We start from the raw sequence: 21,149 nt of genomic DNA on the forward strand, positions 1-21,149 counted from the left end.
CCAGTTTCGTCAGGAGCGGCGCGCCGGCGCTGTCGTCGACCGCAGCAGTGACCCGGCGGGCCGCCGCCCCACCGGCGCCGTCGCGTCGTCCGGTGCCGGCGACGCCGCGCCCGACGGATTCGATATTGTCCATTGTTCCCTCGAGTATTCGGGTGCGGCGCTCGCGCGAGCGCTGGCCTCCCAGCTCTTGGGACAGGCCGGACAAACGCCAGGCGTCGCACTCACGCTCACGCTCACAGTCATGCGTTGCAGTCGCCCCGGCACCCCGACGTAAGTAAACCCACACTCCGTCCGAGCCGACAGGCCGGGATCGCCGGACCGGCCGCGGGGCCCGCTGTGCGCGTCGCGCACCCCGCGGCCGCAAAAAGCATGGCTGCGGTTACAGTTGATGCGAGTCGCGCACACCCGCTCCGTCCGCGCAGACAGCGCGCCACTGGCCCGCGCCGGCGGCGCCGACGAGCCGGGACGCGGTGTTCAGTTGACGACACCCACCTCTGACTTTTCTCTTTGGAATTACGGTATTGATATTACTACATTAGAAGCAACGTAATCACAGTCGTGTCGCGTCTGCCGGCGGCGGCGGTCGGCGGTGCCCGTGGGGCGCGCGCCGCCCGCTGCCGCCCGCAGGAGAGGTGTGGATGGCCGGGTGGGCATCAAGGGCGGCCGCTGCACCCGGCGGCGGCGCAGACAGAGCCCGGGTCACGCCGGCGGGCGCCGCAGTGTCACGCGGCCGGACGCCCCAGCGGCGCCGCCGGAGAGGGTAACGAAACAAACCACTCGGAGACGGGGGCGGGCGGCCCCTCACCCACAGTTACGGCGCGTAGCAACCAGATTTCAAGCATTATTTAGCAACAGCACGTCATAAGGCCAACAAAACCAGCGACATCCGATTGGCGAACTAAGCTCAGCCGGGGAGCGAGACTGCGGTATTCCTGCGAGTCTGTGTGTCCGTCTGTCTCTGCGGCGAATGATTGCTGGGACAGGGTGGACCGGCTGGTGTCCGGGCCGGGTCGGACCGCGGCCGCCGGCAGCGGCGGCGCGCTCCGCCGGCAAAATATCACAGAATCTTGTACCAGAGGATTTCGTATAAAAGAGAGGCGCTGTCCGGCCCGGGACGGTGGCGCCGCGACAGACCACATGGAAGACAAATTATAAACAGAAACCGCCGGCGGCCGCGGCGGTCGCCCTGACGTGCCCAGCACGCCGCTCGGTGCCAGAGGTCCGCCGCGCGCGGTCCAGCTCGCGCGCTGACGCAGGGAAAGAGAGGGGAGACTCGTTGGATGGGAACGCGACGCCCGCAGCCAGCCCTCGACCCTGTTTAGGTCCGCGGGTGCGAGCTTGCGCCCAAGGCCGAAGATAGCACGCGCGCGCCCGGCGCGCTCGGGAGGGGTGGAAAGAGGACACAGAGAGGAGAGGGTCGGCGGGCCGCAGCCCCGCAGGCCGGCAGTGCCAGGCGCGCCCAGTCGCTCTTCGTGCTCCCCACCATTAATATTGCTCAAACTTACAAACGCCCCTCAACCATCACAGTTAGGAAAGCACTGTTTGTGTTTGAGACCAGAATCTAGGCACGCTGTGACAGTGGGCGGGCGGCGGCGGAGGAGGCGGCAGCGCTGGCGGCGGGCGGAGGACGCTGGCGGGGAGACGACGGAGGCGGAGGCCGAGGCGGAGACGGAGACGGAGACGTAGGCGACGGCGGCGGCTCTCAGGCCGCCGGCCGGCGGGCGCTGAAGCCGCGGCCACCGTCCGCCTCCGGTCCGCGCGGCTGGCGCACGATCTGCACCTGACGCGGCCGGCGCTGGTCGTTCAGCGCCATGGTGCGGATGCGTTGGATCACGCGGTCCGGCCGCTCAGACTGCGACGTGAACGAGTTCTTCTTCTTCTCGTCGGAGGCGCTGCTGCGGGTCGGCAGAGAGCGGCGGTCGGTCAGCGAGGCGACGGACGTGAGCGGGTCGAGACCGCAGCCAGTGACGCCACCGGGCGGGCACTGATCGGGCGGCACCAACACCAGCAGCCCATGTAAAAGTATTGTGGCAAAACGGTCCAATAGAAAACAAATACTTCCTGTCTAGACTGGATATCCGCCAGGCTGCCCATTAATAAAGATACGTTCGGCGCGCCATCGCCTCGCAGTCGTAGCGGCCAAAAGCCCAGCTGCTCCAGCAGAAGGACGGCCTGCTGCCAAGTCGGAACCACTCACCTGATGCGCACCACCTGGCAGGCGGACGACTTCCGGGTGCGGTGCGAGGTCACCACGCCGAACTCCACCTCGTCGCCCTCGCGCAGCGTCACGCCGTCCTTAACCTCGCTGATGTGGAAGAACAGCTTCTTGCCCTCCTCGTGCTCGTACGACAGGAAGCCGTACTGGTCTGCGGGCCAGCCGACAAAAGGCGTCAGCACTCGGCTCCGCCTTCGCTGAGGAGCGGTCACACCCGGAAGCAGTGCACCGCCTGAGCGGTCCACACTCGTAGGCAGGGCACCTCCTGAGGTCACACCCGGAGGCAGGGCACCTCCCGAGCGGTCACACCCGGAGGCGTGGCACCTCCTGAGGTCACACCCGGAGGCAGGGTACCTCGGTCACACCCGGAAACAGTGCACCGCCTGAGCGGTCACACCGGAGGCAGGGTACCTCGGTCACACCCGGAGGCAGGGCACCTCCTCAGCGGTCACGCCCGGAGGCGGGGCAACCTCCTGAGCTGTCACACCCGGAGGCAGTGCACCGCCTGAGCGGTCACACCCGGAGGCAGGGTACCTCGGTCACACCCGGAGGCAGTGCACCTCCTGAGCGGTCACACCCGGAGGCGGGGCACCTCGGTCACACCCGGAGGCAGGGCACCTCCTGAGCGGTCACACGCGGAGGCGGAGTCTCATTGTCACCACGTGCATTAGCGTTTCTTGGCGAATGTGTTGTTGCTAAATGGAAACATGCATTATGTTTGGTCGTGTTGGTAATGTTAATATGAAGACGTTTACCGAAAACCGAAAGAAACCGTGTTAGATGTTCAGCCAGCAACGTGGATACTCTGTTTCAAAATCGGTTCCAACCCTCAGTCTGTAAACTGTTGGAAGGTACTGCTGCTAAACATTCCAAATTGGACCAATACCCCCCAAATTTTCTGTATTCTGCACCAACGCAATATCACATGACCAACAGGGAAATAACAGGCCCGTGCGAGCAGCACATCAGCAGCCCAGCACAACTCACTTTTGAAGGCATCCACGATAGCCCTGAGGCGTTTCCGGTGAATCTTGATGTTGGTGGCCCGCTTTTCACCCTCCTCGACTTGGAAGGTAACCATATCGCCCACCTGCAGGTACTCTTTCTTGTTGGCCAGCGACGTGATGCCGAACTCGTAAGCGGTGCCGACCTCCTCTGCGGACATCCCGCGAGCCAGTTATTCACACCCAGTCGACGACAGACGGTACACGACCTATTGCAATCAGCGAAGCGGAGCATAGGGCGGGGCCGTGGCTGACTGATCTCCTCGGCACCTCGCACAGGGGCCGGTCTGACCCTGCCACAGCCGGGACATGAGAGCAGACACCGAGGCACTTCTCCACCCTGACCGTCAGCGCCTCCTCTCTGATCGGAGCGGTTTGGCATGTAACGTAAGCCCGCACAGACCGCGTGCCGTTTCCGACGCTACACTGAGCGGACCCGCTGCCAGCCAGCCGGCGGGTCGTCGCTGGCCAGCGCCCCTCACCAGTAGTGTTGGCCTGCACCAGGCCGGCGTACACGGGCTGGTCGGGGTCGACGCTGCGCACCGGGCGCACCACGATGCCGTCCAGCGTCTCGGGCAGCACGGCCGGCTGCGAGAGCGTGCCGGCCGGCAGCGGTGTCACGTTCTCGGCCGACACGCGGCCCTGGCTGCCAGCCCGGCTCAGCGTGTACTGCACCTCGTCGCCCAGCTGCAGCTGCTCGGCGCCGCCGCGCAGCGTGCTGCCGACACAGGGCGGCCGGCCGTCACGCGCCGCACGCTCCGACGGCGGCGCACGCGTGGCCACGCCTCCAGGACTCCTCTTCTCCGGATAGACAGCCAATGGCCGGCGCATGTGACAGGGGCTACCAGATGACTACACTGGACTGAACCGATGACGGGACCAGAGCCTACGATGTAGGACTGTCAGTTCTTACGAAGACAATGAAATCTGGCGGTACGAAGCATTGGTGGACCAAGCTGAGTTTCATGCTAGATTTGAACGTAATTACACTCGAAAATAGGCGTTAAAATTCCGTTTCCACTTCGCATTAGGCGACCAGTAGTTGAAGGGGGGGGGGGGGGGGAGTGTACACCACAGTTAAATTGGCTTGTTAGTAAATATACTTCTGGTCAAGATGAGTGCCTTGTCCAAAAGCTTAAGCGGAAATATACGGGAAATGAAAAAAGACATCACATACTAGCAGCACGAATAATTTTCTTTACAAAAAAATGTATAAAATAGCAATGATAACTGATATAAAAGCTTGGAGTTAGCTCGAACTCCACGGATGACCTTTAAAGGGAAGGCTCCAAATTTGAAGATATTGAAGGAAGCATAAGGTATGTCTGAACACGCTTACTTACAAGAATCGATATATTTTAAGCGGAAAAGACTGCTCTAGACAACACAATTTCCCTGTTGAGTACATATTCTCCCTAATACGCCATTGTTTGACTACGTCATGGTACTTTGCACAACACTGAGAGCCAATTGACGGTCGTTATTTCGGAAATTGTGCTCACGAACGCCAGATATGAACGAATCTACTTATTTTTTCATTGGCCGTGATCGCCGCGTGGCCAATGGAATGGCAGGATTTTAATGACGTTATGATGACATCAAGGACGCCTGGGCGGCCTGGAAATGGTCTAAACGAAACAGTATGCACATCTTCGCGGACGTGTAGCTCAGAACCGTGGGGGGGGGGGGGGGGGGGGGGGGGGGGGGGGGGGCGAGGAGCTTAGGCCTTAAGAAGGGCAGGGCTGTGAACTGCACCGAATGATCCGCAATACAGTTTGTCAGTCCGAAACCCCATACAAATGTGGAACACTCCCTTTAGGCGTCGACGCGGCCCCCGCCTACTGTGCTGCTGAGGTCAATTAGAGCTACCCGGTGATCAGGAAATCGTCGGGGCAACATCATTCAGTGCAGTTCACCGCCATTCCTCTTAAGACCTAAACCCCTCCAGTTTCTGAGCTACAAGAGCGAGAAGTGCAGCCTTATTCGGGGAAGGCTATTTCAATATCACACGGGCATCCACGACGCCACAAAACCGTGGTTCACAAATCTTGCCATCCCATTGGCCATGTGGTGATCACTGCTAACAAATGTATCAGTGTCAAGTCGTTCACATCTGGCGTTCGTGAGCACGCCTTCCAGATATAACAGCCGTCAGTTGGTTCTCGATCGATGTTTTGCAAGTACGATGACGTAATCAACCAATTACGTACTGAGGAGCACACTTAACATAGAAATGTTGTCTGGAGCAATCTTTTCCAGAGTATGCCGACATCTATAAGTGACCTTACTTCATCACATTTGATGCTTGATTCCACATCTCCAAATGTGGAGCATTCTCTCTAACACATGAACACACTGTCTTGTAGGACAGGAACACCACGGAGCGATACAATTACCTTCCAGCTTCGGTGGGGGCCGGCTCCGAACGCAGCGTATCTCGCGCCAGATGTGCAGCGCAACTCACCTGTAGTGGAAGAATATCTCGCGGTCGTGCTGCAGGGTCTCGATGAAGCCGTAGTTCTCCTTGAGAGCAGCCACGTAGCCCTGGTGAATGGAGCCGGGCACGAGGCCGTCGCGCGCGGTGTGTCGCTCGGCCCGCTCGGGCCGCTCGGCACGCTCCGTCACCACCACCTCGGCCGCCCACAGCTCCTTGGTGCGGCGTGACTGCATCAGGCTGAACTGCACCTTGTCGCCCTGGCGTGGGCTGTGCCGCGGGTCGGTGGCGTTGTGGCTGAAGCTGACCGTAGCCTTGGTACCATTTAGCTCGTGCTCGATCAGGCCCGTCTCATGAGATTTGTCGCCGCTGCCGTTGGCGGAGGCGGCGGCGCGGCCTGGCGAGCGTGAGAACTTGGAGGAGGGCTCGCGCGTGACGGTGCCCGTCACCTGCGCCTGCACCAGCGTCTCGAAGCGGACCGTGCCGGGCGGCAGGCGCAGGATCCGGATGGCCGTCATACGGGAGGCGATCTTGGGGTCGGACACCACGGTGAACTCCACCTCGTCCTTGTTCTGCAGGCCACGCTCCGGGTCCACCATTTCTGAGAGGTGGAAGAACAGGTTGTTGTCGCGCTCCACGCAGCGGATGAAGCCGTAGCTGCGCTCCTTGACGGAGAGCAGCACGCCCTGCTCGCGCTTCTCGCCAGACACGACGAACGACTGCTCGAGCAGCGAGATGCCGGTGGCGCGCTTCAGCTTGTCACGCCGGTCCGTGGCCACGTTGAACTGCACCCAGTCGCCGTGGCGAAGCGTGAACTTGCCCTTGAGGTCGCGCTCGCCGAACGGCACCTCCACCACATCCGAGCTGTCCTTGACGCGGTACCGCACGCGGCCCGGCATCGGGTCCTGCCGGCACGGACGGGCGCCGCCAGCGTCAGCTCGGCCTGCAGCGCCAACAATCCACGCCACGTTAAGACGAGCCTGCCCGTCTGCAGAACAGCCTCGTTCCACACAGCAGTACGCGCTTATCACCTAGCAGTGGGCGCCGATGAATAATCTCAGTCGGGGGCTTGGCTTTACCAAACTAGCAGGCTGACTTTGGGCCGAGAACCGAAACTTTAATCCATGAGGCGGATGACTCTGACAGCACCCATTTGTTGCTGTTTTGTTTGAGGGGGGGGGGGGGGTGTAACTATGACGAAACTATTGGGTAAAAATGGTGCTATTTTGGAAGGGTGTTGGTTTTCATAAACCGGACTATGCGTCTAACAGACGCAGTCAAGTTTATTGACTATTGTGTCTATTAGACGCATAGTTCAGACATAGATATGCCCTACATAGTACGTAGGGCATAACGAGATCAAACGTCATATTGCGCGCGCCTATGTTATTTGCATAGCCTGACCTGTCTCCGTCAAGCCACAGCGCGTGGTATTTGAGGCCAGTTTTGAGAAAGGTGCCTTGGTTACCTGCCTACCTTGGTGCCAGCCTTGGTTACCTGCCGGTCCGTTACTGGCCCACCTATGGCGTCATTGGTTGCCTACCCGTCCGTTACTGACTCACCTATGGGTCCAACTATGTTCAGGTGGCCTACTTATCTGCAGACGTCTACTGCACGCACCCCGTGTCACGACTCGGCCTGCTCCAGTTGCCCAGATCGGCCAGATCGTACACAAATACCTCGAAACGCCCGACAAGGCGCGGATCCTTGGTTTGAGAAGCGATCGTACGTCAGTCTGCGCACACCGACTCCATTTTTCCCGCACGATTGTTCGTTTTCTCCGCCGTCCGTACTAGCTAGCATCGTGTAGTTGTGCCGCCGCATTGTCAAGGACTAGACGTGCGCCCGACCCGTGTTGATCAACTTCTTCGCGATTGGAAAACTTTACTTGTCCCAAGCGCATCGAGAACCCCAGCAAAGTCGTGATAATGTAGCGTTGTGGAAACACGTCGCCTAAAAAACAGCTTGCATTTAAGTGTCTTCAAAGCATAAGAGCGCAACTTTTGAAGAAGTGTACAACCAGTTGATGACCGATTAATGGCGGAACAATGATCAGCAGCTGCCCATAAGATACCCATATGGAAAGCGCACCAGGCCCGGCCGAGCCCGGTCACACCGCTGAGGCTAGCAATATCCCTTCAGTTACGGAGTGACCCGGCCGGCCGGCGGGCAAGGCTACGACTATGTCAGGTAGCGGAATACGTTGGCCAATATGGCACATTGCATGCGATGACATTTCAACTTGACAATATGACAGCGAAAACCGTGGGGCAATTACCAGGCAGGTGCCACACCACAAAGCGGTCCACATGATCACCTGTATGATGCGCGCGATGGGCACACCATTTTACAATCACCAGCAGAACGGGAAGAATGCCTGATGTTTCCGTCTAAACGACACTTGACCCACAACCACAAAACAGAAGCAATATTACTCATGAAGAAGGCAGCTATAACCATCACCACTCAGTCTCCCCGGTGTGAAGGCAACCACTCCCGAGTTTCCGCATCATGCAGATGACAGCCGACACGAGAGACGGACCAATGCCCGACTCCACTGTAAAGGGACCAAGCACCACAGCTGAACATACACACACACCTTGTCGTGGGTAAATACTAGCGCAAGCTTCCCAACCAGTCAGTACAAATCCATCATTTTAACCATGCTCTATGACAGAAACACCGTGCAAAATAATGATGGAGGTCTCTTTGTTTTGGGTCGACTATAGTGTTTCCTCTCGCACTTGCCAATATACTTTATAACTCATGGCAATGTCTCCCCATAAATGCATAAAAACATCACTCCTTCGCGAAATCAACTCAAATACTTGCGTTTACAGTAACTTGTCTTCGACTTTTTCCTCGCTGAGGCCGGCCCTGCGAAAATTATTGACCTTTCAAGCCGTAAACTGGTAGACCAGGCAAGGGTAACCTGTTGTGTGACTACTACATGGTAAGGGCGTCTGCAATCGCTGCGAGATACTGTGGGAACTCCAATCAGCCAGCGGGCGCTCTCTTTCATCAGCTATAACGTGCAACTCCCGGTCCCAGCCAGCATCCCGCTGATCCAACCCCGCCGCGGCAACAACTTCTGGACACGTGGCGCGAAGTGGTGCAGCAGTTTCCTCCTGACATGAAAACCGCATGCGACTCGAGCGACGCGACACTTGAAACATGCACTATCTCAGATCATATTGTAGTCCAGCGCGGCGAGTGGAAAGGCATATGCGGATCCTCTATCGAAAATAACTGAACGCAATCCGTCTTTTAGATCGTCATTCATGGGGGCAAAAGGCAAGAATCCGGGCGCCCAGAAGTCACGCAGGGAGCGACCACAGCCACCGACTGCATCCGTGGAAGAACCGCAAACCACCAACAGCCGTCCGCCGGTCCCGCTGATGTCAGTGCAGATAATCGCTCGCCAGCGGGACGCTCCACGCCACGAGTGCCCTCCCCTCCCCCCCCCCCCCCCTATGGGGCGATCACAGGTCAGCTGACTCACGTTGTTATCGGCCGCGTCGTCCAGCGCCTTCAGCACCTGGCCCTTGACGTCCGCCGGGTCGATGTCCTCGAACACGACCGTGCCCGGCTCCAGGTGTACGATGTTCGTTGCCACCCTCCTTGCCCTGTCGCATCCCGTGGCCTCGGTCACCCGCTGTCGGGTATTCTACGACACATCCAATCACTACAATCACAAGCGTCGCTGGTGTCGAATGATGTAGCTGTTTTGTTTGCTAATTGCTTTCCCTTTGCTTTCCATATTGCGATGCGCTTGCGTTTTCGGTGCTCATAACCGCGCGCAATCGTAGCTGTATTAGTAACCGACGACCAAACTCCCGGCGAGGCCGCCGGCGTTCGGTCGCCGTCCACACTAACCTTGACCGTCTGGATGGTGAACTCCACCTCGTCGCCGAGCGTGACGGCCCGGTCGCCCTGCACACTGGCGCAGCTGAACACGATCTCGCGCACCACGTCGGCGCGCTCGATGAAGCCGCCCCGCTCGTCCGACTCCAGCGAGCACACCATGCCCTGATAGTGGATCGGGTTGGCCGGGTTCTCGAGTCGCACGTTGTGCGCCGCCAGGTTCCCCGTCCTGCGGCCGAGTCGCGGCGTCACGGACACGCACACATACTCGCACACGCTGTACGCAAAATGCATGTCTGGAGAGGGATATTGGAGGGTGATGGGAGCACAGAGGCATATAAACTGCCAACAGATGAAGTTCCCATATCCTGTTCAATACTGTAGCATATATGCTTTAAATGGCAGCACGTTTTAAATGCCCCCCCCCCCCCCCACTCCGAGACGAGTATCGCGGTCGCGCTGCATTTGGTTTCTGGTGCCGCTTCCGTGTGAGGTGTGTTATGAATGAATATATATATATATATATATATATATATATATATATACCGTAGTACTCGGCGCGTCCACTGTGGCGCGCCGGCTGTCCCTCGCGGTCCTCTGCGCCAGCCGGCCGGCCAAGCGCGGGCGGCGCTCACCGGGGGTTGGTCGCCATCTGGAAGCTGACCAGGTCGCCGACGCGAAGGCTGACGTTGCCTTCGATGTCCTCCATGTCGTAGGGCAGGAAGAAGCATTCGCCGCGGTTTTCGTAGCTGATGCGGCCGTGCTGGGCGGGCGCGCCCGGCGTCAGCTCGGTGGTGACCGTGCCCGTCACGCGCTCCTCGCTCAGCACCTGCGGCGTCTGCGGACAGCGGCGCGCCCATCAGCCGCGGCGCGGCACGCGACGCCGCCACGAACGGCCGGCGTTCAGAGCCGGCCAGCGAGCGTCGAGACGAGCTTTGACCACCGCCTGACGATAAACGCGTACCGCACGACCTCTCGCCGTGCAACGGTTAACAGCCCGGCCACACTCTTCTCTTGACAAGACCCAGTGCTATTATTAAACAACTCGTCCCGAGATTTCACCAGAGTACTTTTTCCTTTTTGAAATATGCCCTCACGGTAGCCCACTCCCTCCTAATCATTACTTGCGCATCCGAGGGCTTAGTTTTAAGAGCGTCTGTCCCCAATCCAGTGGCGGGATGGTTTCGAGTCGTTTAAAACGCTAGCTATTTGCCCTTTAGTGAAATGGCCCACAGTCGGTGGCAAGGGCCACACTTAAGGTCAAGCACGTAAGAGGAGCGAACGGACCGAACCTGGCATAGCGGTACGTTACACTGTCACCGCCAATTTTGCTGTTGGTCTGAAATTTTGGAACATATCGTGGGGTCAATGCTGATGACTTGACCAATGGCTGACGAAACAAACACTGCTTAGTGTGGGCTCCGACTCTATAAATGCATCTATTCAGAAGGGAAGGATTGAGAAACAGGAACAGGCTCATTTTCAAGTTTCGCTTGCGGGCTGTGTGCCCGAGTGCACAGCTCGGAGCCTGATCGCGGCGGTACGCACCACCTCGGGCGTGATCTTGGAGACGCTGGAGGCGATGGGCTTGCCCGTGCGGCGGTCGTAAGTCATCTCGAACTCCACCGGGTCGCCGACACGCAGGTGCTCGATGGTGCCGTCGAACTGGCTGAAGTGGAAGAAGAGGCGAGCCTGCCTGTCGCAGCACTGGATGAAGCCGTACGAGTGCTGCAGAGGAGGAAAAGAGCCCGGTCAGGGTGAGTGCCGCAGTGCTGGCGTGATTTGGGAACCGGCCCGGGTCCTAACGAATTCCCAGTGGAGCGCGGACGGCGGAAGCAAGATCCCTCTATTTAAATGAGCCGTGAAACCCGGTGCAAGGAAATGTCTACCCTGCCTCCTAAAAATGACGGCTACTGCTGACGATTTCCCTTCACGGCACTTCATCGCATTTATACGTGCATATTGTCACTTGCACAACCAGTAGGCTAATCACCTAAATGCTCTCCCACTCTGAATTAGGGCACCGTCGCCGCGACAGCGTCGCTTCACTGTCAAGAGTGCGGCTACACTACAACACCGCACCATCTAACCCATACATTCCGGGGGACACGATTCCTGCAATATGAAGCAGCGGAGAAGCTTACGCAGTTCACGTACACTGATCCCAGCCCATCCCTTCAATCTTCACTTCAGGGCAACGAACAAATTGTCACCCTACTCGCCAAGGATGAGCAAGTGTTGCACGGACTGCAAGTTCTTGCAATACACTATGATGTCAACCTTGTCAAAACTTTTTGTACATGCTTGTAAATTATGAATGGAGTGGCCAAGTTATATTATCATGATGACTTCATAACCGGAGCATATAGCCTTACTGCATTGTCTCATTCGACGTCCAACAAATGGCAGACAAATGGTTTAACCCTGCCTCCACCCGACCGTAACATATTTGCCATCGGCAGGCAACAGCAAACTGCTCCCGCTGATATCCGTGGGAATCCCCTCGCATGCTTTCAATATCGCTTGGGTGGTGCGAACAGGACGACTGCCATGTGGCAGACGACGTGTTACAAAGCGATATTTGAAATCGTTCGCAGCCCGCCTCTTACGGGCAAACTGGCCCGTCACTTACAGGGCACGCCCAGATAAACAAACAGGCTTAATAAAAAACACACTGAGAAATACCAGATCTAGTTTTTTCTGGCCACCTTGGTTTCAAAAAGGGTTCAACCTATCGGTGCCACCCCACAACTGATAGCACTATCATATGACAGTAATGGTTGAGCGATAAGCCCTAGCGAGATGGTGCCCCCTACAGAGCCACCAATTATAATGTACATGATTATTGATCTGCCAAATTGGCCACACTAAATAGCTACTTCCCACTAGTACTTATACCTTACATCAATACAGCAGCCAGAAGACCTTGGCTCCAGTGATATCACACACACCCATCTTATTGCCTGAAGACACTGCTTGCAGTACTGCATGAAAGGCGATCGCAAACATAACAATCATCATGCTTATGACACCTCAACAAATCATCACTGCAAATCCATATAAGGTGCTTACAAATCACTGAGCCGTTCTGACACTGTTTGGCCCCATAGGTGCTTCAGTCACCCATCTGGAAGTGCCCAATCTCAAATTCCGAAGCAGGCCGCGTGCATTTTGTTTAAACATCAGGTTTCAGTTACAAGCCGTGTCCGGGTGAAGCCTAGAGCCTGGCCCGCCGGCGGCAGGCACCACCGCGAGCATGATCTTGACATGCTTAACAGAAGTTTAAAAAGTCCGGACAATTGGTTCACAATTATTCCTAATTTCACCAACCAAACCATATAATTGTACTGAGCAGTCTTAAAAGACATCTAAAGGTGTCATCCAAATGCGATGTGCCTACTTGATACTAGCAGACAGTTAGCAACGAAGCATAACAAATAATGATTTTCCATTACATTTCTTTTCACAACCCAGCAAAACCTGGAAAAAACTATCTGCGCGCAAAACGTGCACAGTCGGCCGCGCCCACGGCAGTGAGCCAGAGTCACCACCACACAACTTACCAGCAACTTTTCGATGATGCCCGTTTCGCGAAGGCCGTGCGCGCCGTGGCTGGGGCTCCCCTCCTTGGCCGAGAATCCGTTCATGCCGAAGCCGCCGTTCTTGGCTCCGGACGAGAAGTGGCCGACCGAGAAGACGCCAATGTCGAACTCTGCGCCGCCGCCGCCCACCGAGTCGTTCGACTGTTGGCTAGCGTAGTGCGGGCTGCCGCCGCCGCCGCCGTAGCGCGGGCCCGACGGCGACTGGGACGAGCTTGAATACGCGCCATACCCGCTACTGGCCGAGTGGTAGTTGGAGTAAGGTTTCATGCTGGGCGGGGCTGGCGGCTGGAACGAATTCCACTGAGGATTGTGGGACATGATGAAGCAGTTGCGGGTCGTGAGCGAGATTCCCTTCTGGACAGACGCTCTCTTCAGTGAAGGTGAATGGGTAAAGAACGTATCCCGAGAGGGATGGCCGACGCCTGGTCGAGTAGTGCAGTACCGTTGGAGCACGTTATCACAAAAAGGAAGTGCGCAGCTCAAGACCTTTACTATCCAGTGATAATTGTGTAAATCAGCAGGGTCTGACAGACAATTGGTTGCTTAGGGAGAAGAATATGTAATCCTCAGATGTCCTCAATGCTTGCTGTGTTTGATGGTAGTAGTGTGCGCCTGAAAAAGATCAGATAATTAGGAAAGTGTTCCAGGCAAACTTTGAGAATGCACTATAACATTTGTTGGTTCAGTCTAACCTTTGAATCAATTAGCTACACATATTTAACATGCGCACAGGTGGCCGGTTGGATACCCTCGACTCTGGTGGGGGGGGGGGTCAATTTGACCCCCGAGATATCAGAAACCCAGGGAGCTAGAAAAATCAAATTCACAGGATGTGTTGACCTGCATGTGAACTCACTTCAGTCAAAGGTTCCCAGGTCATGATCTTTGACTCAAATCAGGTCTAACGGGGTAAAATTCCATGTTCGTCTCTCAAGGTCCCCTGGAACCCAGATGACTGCTCTAAGCAAAAGACCACATGCCCATCTAAGGACAGTGACCTCATTTGACCTTAAGATCATGGTGAACAAAATAATTAAAGACTACTTTGAGTTTTGCATTTGAATAAGTGACACAAATTACACCAGCCAGTATGTACCTACAAACAAGATGTTGACCCACATCTTTTTTGTTGTTCATTGGAGTTTTCGGGCGCGTCGACTGCAGTGGTCATTTTGCGCCCATAACTATGCTGTTAATTAGTACGGTGTGAAAATGACTTGAAAATCAATATCTTTTAGAAACGAAAAGAGCTGTTTGGGACCAAGAAAGGAGGAACTGTCACCAAGCACATCGTTTATCGTCAGGGTCGAAGCCTGTGAACCAAAGTGACGTCGTCGTTCTTCGAAGAGGCATGGACATGATATAATGACATGATGGACAGTCAGGACGGCTCCACACCGCTGGCATAGGGGTCTGTCGGCTCCATGTAACAGATGGCCATGGGTGGCATAGGTATGCCCAATGCGCAGCCTGCATAAAACCACCTCTTCCCACCGCACACTGCGAGAGCATGACGACCACAAGCCCAACTCTGTCTTTATTGCCCTGAGCTTATTGCCCCCCACCTGGTCCCAACAGCGCTGCAATCTGCTTCTCAGGAAGGTCTTGACTGCCGGGTAAAAATCTCTGGCAGGGATAGGCAAAAACCGGGTATATGGTGCTACCGCTGCTCGCTTAGCAGCGGCATCAGCCAGTTCGTTGCCCACGATACCGACGTGACTAGGGATCCAGCATAGTGCAACTCTCTTTCCAACCCGATTCAATTGTGTCAGGCGTGATAAAATGTCCTGTAAAAGGGGACATGATGGATAAAAAGACTTCAGTGCAGAGAGACTGCTCAGTGAATCTGTAAAAATGGCGTGTGAAGATTCTTCACCCACTTCGATGAAACATATCGCCTTGGTGATTGCAACTAATTCCGCCGTAAAAACTGACGAGTGGGCCGGTAACGAGAACGATCGAGTGACGGACCCGCTAACGAAAGCACAACCCACGCCATCCGAGGTTTTGGATCCGTCTGTGTATGTCAGGGTATATCCTTCATAACACGCCAAAAGCTCAACTGCCCTGGATCTCAATAGGTGTGGTGTGACGTCTTTTTTCCTAATTTCCGTAAGCGAGGTGTCAATGAAGGGTGTGGTCATTTGCCAGGGAGGAGAAGCCAGGCGGCTTACTTGCCTTACACCCCGAAGAGGAATTCCGCTCTCAAGCAATAACGCTCTCATTCGGGAACCAAAAGTTAAAGCGTGCTGCTGCGGCCCATGACGAAGAGAACTTACTGCAAACCGCGAAAATATTGCAGAATATGTCGGGTGAAGTGGGAACTGCCGCAGCTTCAAGGCATAACGCATGCCAAGCATTTTCCTCCTCGTCGAAAGTGGTGGTTCGTGTGCCTCCGTTAAAAGGCTGACGGAAGGTGATGTGCGAAACGCCCCAGTAGCAATGCGAATGGCAGTATGGTGGACGGTATCAAGAACACGCTTGCTGGATTCAGACGCGCCATCATAAACAAAGCATGCATAATCCAGTTTGGAGCGGACGAGGGAACGATATAAAAGCATAAGCGTGCTTCTGTCTGCCCCATACGATGAACGAGACACACACTTTAGTATGTTGAGAGATTTAAAGCATCGATCGCGTAACATTTTAAGATGTGCGTTATATGTAAGGCGGCGGTCAAAGTGTATCCCAAGATACCTGGCCACGGCCTTATTTGGAATACAGCGACCATATAGACGGATGCTCAGATCATCACATCGCTGGCGACGACAAAAATGCATCGCAACGGTCTTGTCGCCTGAAAAACGAAACCCGTTCATGTCACCCCATCTTTCAACGCGGTCCACAGCCAGCTGGAGACGCCGCTCCATCGCTGGTGCTCTCGCTGCACTGGTCCAAATAGTAAAATCGTCAACAAAAAGGGCACGTCCGACCGACTGTGGGAGCACATCACAAATATCATTTATCATAACTGCGAACAGTGCAACACTTAACACGCCGCCCTGGGGCACGCCGTTTATTTGTTCGTACCTGTCGGAGAGGACGTTGCCGACCCGAACACGGAAGTATCGTTTGGATAAAAAACCTTTGGAGAAAAGCACCCATATGGCCACGTATACCATATTTAAAGAGCTTTTGAACAATACCATGGCGCCATGTGGTGTCATAGGCGGCTTCAATGTCGAAGAATACTGTCCCCATATGCGCTTTTTCTTGAAAAGACTTGCGAACCGTGGTGTCCAGTGTTAAGAGATGGTCCACCGTACTACGGTTTTTCCTAAATCCGCACTGCGAGTTACTAAAAATATCGTTGTTCTCTAAAAACCAAGTGAGTCGCACGTTTACCATCTTTTCCATGAGCTTGGACAGTGATGACGTCAGTGAAATGGGTCGGTAATGAAGAGGGTCCAGCCCACTCTTCCCCTGTTTTAGGATAGGCACCACAACAGCTTCCCGCCAGGCCGGAGGGAACTCACCTCTTGACCACACCCTATTGAAGGCCGCCAATAGTGCACGACGTGCACATGGAGGCAGATGTCGGAGCATCTCATTGTGGATGTCATCAGGACCTTCCGATACACTACGAAGTCTTCCGATTGCCGACTCCAACTCCACCAAAGTGAAGGGCTCATTGTACGCCTGTGGTTGCCTTGTAGAAAAGTTCACTACGGTTTTTTCGGATTGTGCTCTTTGCCGTAAAAACTGTGGGCTCATGTTTGCACCTTCGCTACGGTGGGAGAGTGCTCGGGCGATCCCGTTAGCCACATCCAACGGATGAGTCACCACCTGGCCGTTAACATGTAACACAGGAAGTGGCACGGATGAAAACTGCCCGGAGATACGTTTGATCCGAGCCCACACCTGCGAAGTTGGTGTGAATCGGTTGAGCGTGCTTACGTACATACGCCAGGATTCACGTTTCGCTTCTTTTATCGTGCGGCGGGCGAAAGCCCTGGCTTTCTTAAAGGCTACTAAATTCTCCAAGCTACTTCTGGCGTCAAAAGCTCGGAAAGCACGTTTGCGTGAGCGAATTGCGTCACGACACTTCTCCGTCCACCACGGCACAGGAGTGCGACGAGGAAATCCAGAAGTGCGCGGGATGTAATCGCTAGCGCAATCTAGAAGTCTGTGAGTAAAATCCTCAATAGAGGGTGCCACCCTCACACCTCCGGTCTGACATAATGTCTCCAGTCGAGCCTCAAACTCTCTCCAGTCAGCCTTTTTTAAATTCCAACGTCGTGGTCTTACACCCAACGTTCCTCTTATTTGGAATCGAAGCCACACTGGGAAGTGATCGCTGCCCATTGGATCATCTGCCACAGACCACTCGAGGCTCTCCACCAGCTCGGGACTAGAAAGACTCAGGTCAAGTGCGGAAGTCTGACCAGACGGCAGTGTAAAATGAGTACGAGTCCCTGTGTTTAAAATACACAGTGACGAGTCACGGATAAAATGTTCGCACATCCTTCCGCGGGTGTTCGTGCTATCACAGCCCCACGCGGTGTGATGAGCGTTGAAGTCGCCTAAAAGAAGACATGGTGAAGGCAACTCATGCACTAAACGTCTCATGTCTTCCAATGGAAAAACCGACGCCAGGTGGAAGATATAAAGAACACACCGTGATGTGACGGTGATTAAAATGTAGGCGTGCGGCTACAGCCTGTAGCGTAGACCGCAGGTTAAACCTCCTGGCTGGCACGCTGTGGTGGACTGCAAGAAGGACACCGCCATGTGCGATACCGTCGGTTAACACATCATTGCGAAACAGGGCGTATCCCTTCAGCGTGCAATGGTGACTAGAAGCAAGCTTGGTCTCCTGCAACGCTACGGCTGCAGGACAGTGCTCGCTGACGACAGCCTGGAGGTCGAGGGCATTTGCCCTTATTCCTCTACAGTTCCACTGTAAAAAGGCCTGTAAAGGGGGCGTGTTAAAAAGCCGGTTGGAGGTCACATACTACAACCGGGCACGTCCTAAAAGAACTGGGCTGCGCCAGTTGCAGAAGCAGACTTTTCTGACTGAGAGCCACGGTTGGAGTCTGCAGGGAGGTGCCCCACTCTGGGACGAGTTCTGGGGCTCCCGCCGTCAGATGGAGACGGGGGACCGGCCGGGGCACGCTTGACGCCAGCGTACCCGGTCCGGGGTGGCGGCGGGGGAGGGCCCATCAGCGGGCCTCTACCGGGCGTCTGGGGGTCAGCGGGGGCCTCCACTGGCCTTCTCGGCGATGGTGTGCCACTGCGAGGGGTGGGCTCCTTGTTGACCCACATCATTCTAGATCAGTGAGCTATTCTGACCTTTTAGAAGTCTATGAAAGATGTATAATGTGGTCCCTGTTACCAATAAATTTCAAATGAGCACCAGAAACTACCCCATACAGCAGGCTGTAGAGTAACAAAACAGATTGATTTTTACCTTGGTCTGACCTTCATACTTGACCTTAGGCCAATGCAATATGTTCATTCAATCGGTGTTGCCTAAAGAAGTATCTCAGGGCTGCATGGCTTTGTATAACACTCTGCTCATAGATCAGATTGAACAATTCCCTAGAAATTGTCTTTGCTCAAACCATGGCCTGACTTTGACCTGCCATAGATCAGCATCCTTACAAGGTACATCTAATTTGTTACACAAAATAATCCACTATTCAACTGTCTACAGCTATGAAACATTTGGCATAGCTCTGCTGCACTGTTTGGGAAGTCAATCCAGAAAAGCCTTTGAGGGGAGAGGGTCAACTCTCTCCTCTCCTCTCCCTCTCCCTCTCCCTCTCCCTCTCCCTCTCCTCTCCCTCTCCCTCTCCCTCTCCCTCTCCCTCTCCCTCTCCCTCTCCCTCTCCCTCTCCCTCTCCCTCTCCCTCTCCCTCTCCCTCTCCCTCTCCCTCTCCCTCTCTCCTCTCCCTCTCCCTCTCCCTCTCCTCTCCCTCTCCTCTCCTCTCCCTCTCCCTCTCCCTCTCCCTCTCCCTCTCCCTCTCCCTCTCCCTCTCCCTCTCCCTCTCCCTCTCCCTCTCCCTCTCCCTCTCCCTCTCCCTCTCCCTCTCCCTCTCCCTCTCCCTCTCCCTCTCCCTCTCCTCCCTCTCTCCTCCCTCTCTCTCTCTCCTCTCTCCTCTCTCTCTCTCTCTCTCTCTCATCTCTCTCTCTCTCTCTCTCTCTCTCTCTCTCTCTCTAAATATAGCACCTTTCATCTATTCATGGTGTGCCCTTTCTGTCAGAAGAAATATGTAACACATGTGTAGAAAAATTAATGAATATACCCACAGACATTTGAGTGGCAGTGGAAAAAATGCATCTATGAAGGAGACCTAAGAAGAAAACTAAAAGGATATCCTTTCATGAACACAAGCTTACATAATTCATTGGGCAACAAAAAAGGAAAGATAAAGAAGATGTACCAAACAAATGGTGTGATATGATGCAGCCTACCAAGATAGTAAGAAATGGGGGAAAATGTTTCAAACATGGCCTGGCAAAGCCACAAGATAGTCAGGGATCTGCTTGTTTTAACAGAAAGAATGCCTGAACATGGATATTTCTTGAGTTTGACAGTCATAAGGCCTTTTGTGGTGAATAAGATGTGTGGAAAATAAAATGTCAAAAACAACACAGATATATCAGAGCTAGATAGCATAGAATGAGTGCAAAGGTTAGACAATGTACAAACATACAGGAACTTTTTAAAATGAAGCAATGGAGAGCAAAGGTGAATATTATATAAGAACAGGACAAACATCTCACAGGAAGTGTCAGGGAAAGACAAGGCAAGTGCAGCAAGAGACAGAGACAAACATAGACAGAGACATAGAGAATCTCTCCCTCCTCCCCCTTCCCTAGGGCCTGTTATGTTAAACCTACTGCTTCTTTCCAAATGTATATCAATTCAATTCTGGAATGTCTACCAGGGATGCCACTTCATATATTGTCAGCCCTGAGCCCCCCTCCAGGAAGAGGGGCCCTCCCCTCCCGAATGTTCCTGGCCCCCTGCCCCACATAAATATGAGCAAAAAGGAATACTGGACCAATGAAATGCAGACCAATGCAGAACATTCCTCTGCATTGGTGGTATACTACATATCTATCTTAAGTTTTCCCTTTGTGGAATATTGTTAATTTTGTACCACATAGTATCCTTTAACCACACATGATTTTGATTTATTCCCCATAGCATCCTTTAACCATATTATATAATATTGGCATTCAAACTAATTTAAATGCAAGGTTGACCTGCACTTACCAGCACATTTTCAAGCAATGGCACCTGGGTTAGGAATAAAATATGCAGCAATAGGCATCAGCTCTTAAGGAAAAGGAATCCGGCTGCATGAACCTGTTCCCACCACTTTCCGCCAGCCCTGAGCTAATTTGAAAGAGACATTCCTGGTATCCGATTGTCTTTTTTTTATAGACATACTTGCCATCATACCAAACACTGAAAGACAAATAAACATTTTACAAAGATCTCAGCAGCACATGTGGAAGCATCCCTATGATGAAACAACCGAAGTGCCTATGCCAGTAGGTTAATATATCCATAATGTAATGTTTCTCAAGTTAAATTAGTAAAACTATCCACAACCACTGTCAGTCATGAAATATCAACAATTATTTTTGACAAATTAACTAAAAAGCCAGGATGCTAAATTCTCCTTTAAATGTGTGTATGTTCATGAATGCTAACATGCTAAGCAATGAACAACATCCAGCAAATACTGTCGGCCCTGCTATGGCGAAAACCGGAAAATTTCCACAATGAAATGAGACGAATGCGGCCAACCGAACTACCATCATCCCACGTCTTCAAACTCTCCCAACCAAGACCAATCTGCCACATCGCGACAGATACATGTAACTTACTTGAGTTTGTTTCTTATGTCGCTTAGATGTTGTAATGGTTGGTTAACCTTTTGCGACTTATACAAGCACAGCAATGATGACATGCCGCCATTATCGATCTTGCTGTTCTCCGTTTGCCAGAGATGGGCATGCAATAATGGTCGAAATAATTAGTAAATGTTTTTATTGGAGTTATTCTCATCTCA

The 21,149-nt window shown here is 54.0% G+C and overlaps 1 protein-coding gene across 1 annotated transcript; it reads right to left on the reverse strand.

The window, feature by feature from the left end:
• Positions 1-1,702: 1,702 nt before the first annotated feature.
• Positions 1,703-21,030, reverse strand: LOC119114671 (cold shock domain-containing protein E1). The gene is made up of 11 exons (XM_037238698.1): positions 20,965-21,030; positions 13,081-13,731; positions 11,066-11,245; positions 10,153-10,355; positions 9,536-9,746; positions 9,156-9,296; positions 5,684-6,558; positions 3,702-3,937; positions 3,203-3,370; positions 2,198-2,366; positions 1,703-1,895 (listed from the first exon to the last, which is right to left on the reverse strand). Exons 2-11 carry the CDS (start codon positions 13,435-13,437, stop codon positions 1,703-1,705), a joined length of 2,733 nt encoding a protein of 910 aa, XP_037094593.1. The 5' UTR covers positions 13,438-13,731; positions 20,965-21,030.
• Positions 21,031-21,149: the final 119 nt, after the last annotated feature.

The sequence above is a fragment of the Pollicipes pollicipes genome, unplaced genomic scaffold (genome assembly GCF_011947565.3).
Source record: "Pollicipes pollicipes isolate AB1234 unplaced genomic scaffold, Ppol_2.1 Scaffold_2883;HRSCAF=3381_pilon_pilon_pilon, whole genome shotgun sequence".
NCBI classification, from domain to species: domain Eukaryota; kingdom Metazoa; phylum Arthropoda; class Thecostraca; order Pollicipedomorpha; family Pollicipedidae; genus Pollicipes; species Pollicipes pollicipes.

Excerpts from the sequence above, each read along its gene's own strand:
- LOC119114671 (XM_037238698.1), bottom strand. The coding sequence starts at position 13,437 with ATGTCCCACAATCCTCAGTGGAATTCGTTCCAGCCGCCAGCCCCGCCC. Across the intron at positions 6,559-9,155 it reads ACGACGCGGCCGATAACAAC|GACCCGATGCCGGGCCGCGT; the intron begins GTGAGTCAGCTG and ends CCGTGCCGGCAG. Across the intron at positions 3,371-3,701 it reads GGTGCAGGCCAACACTACTG|AGGAGGTCGGCACCGCTTAC; the intron begins GTGAGGGGCGCT and ends GGATGTCCGCAG.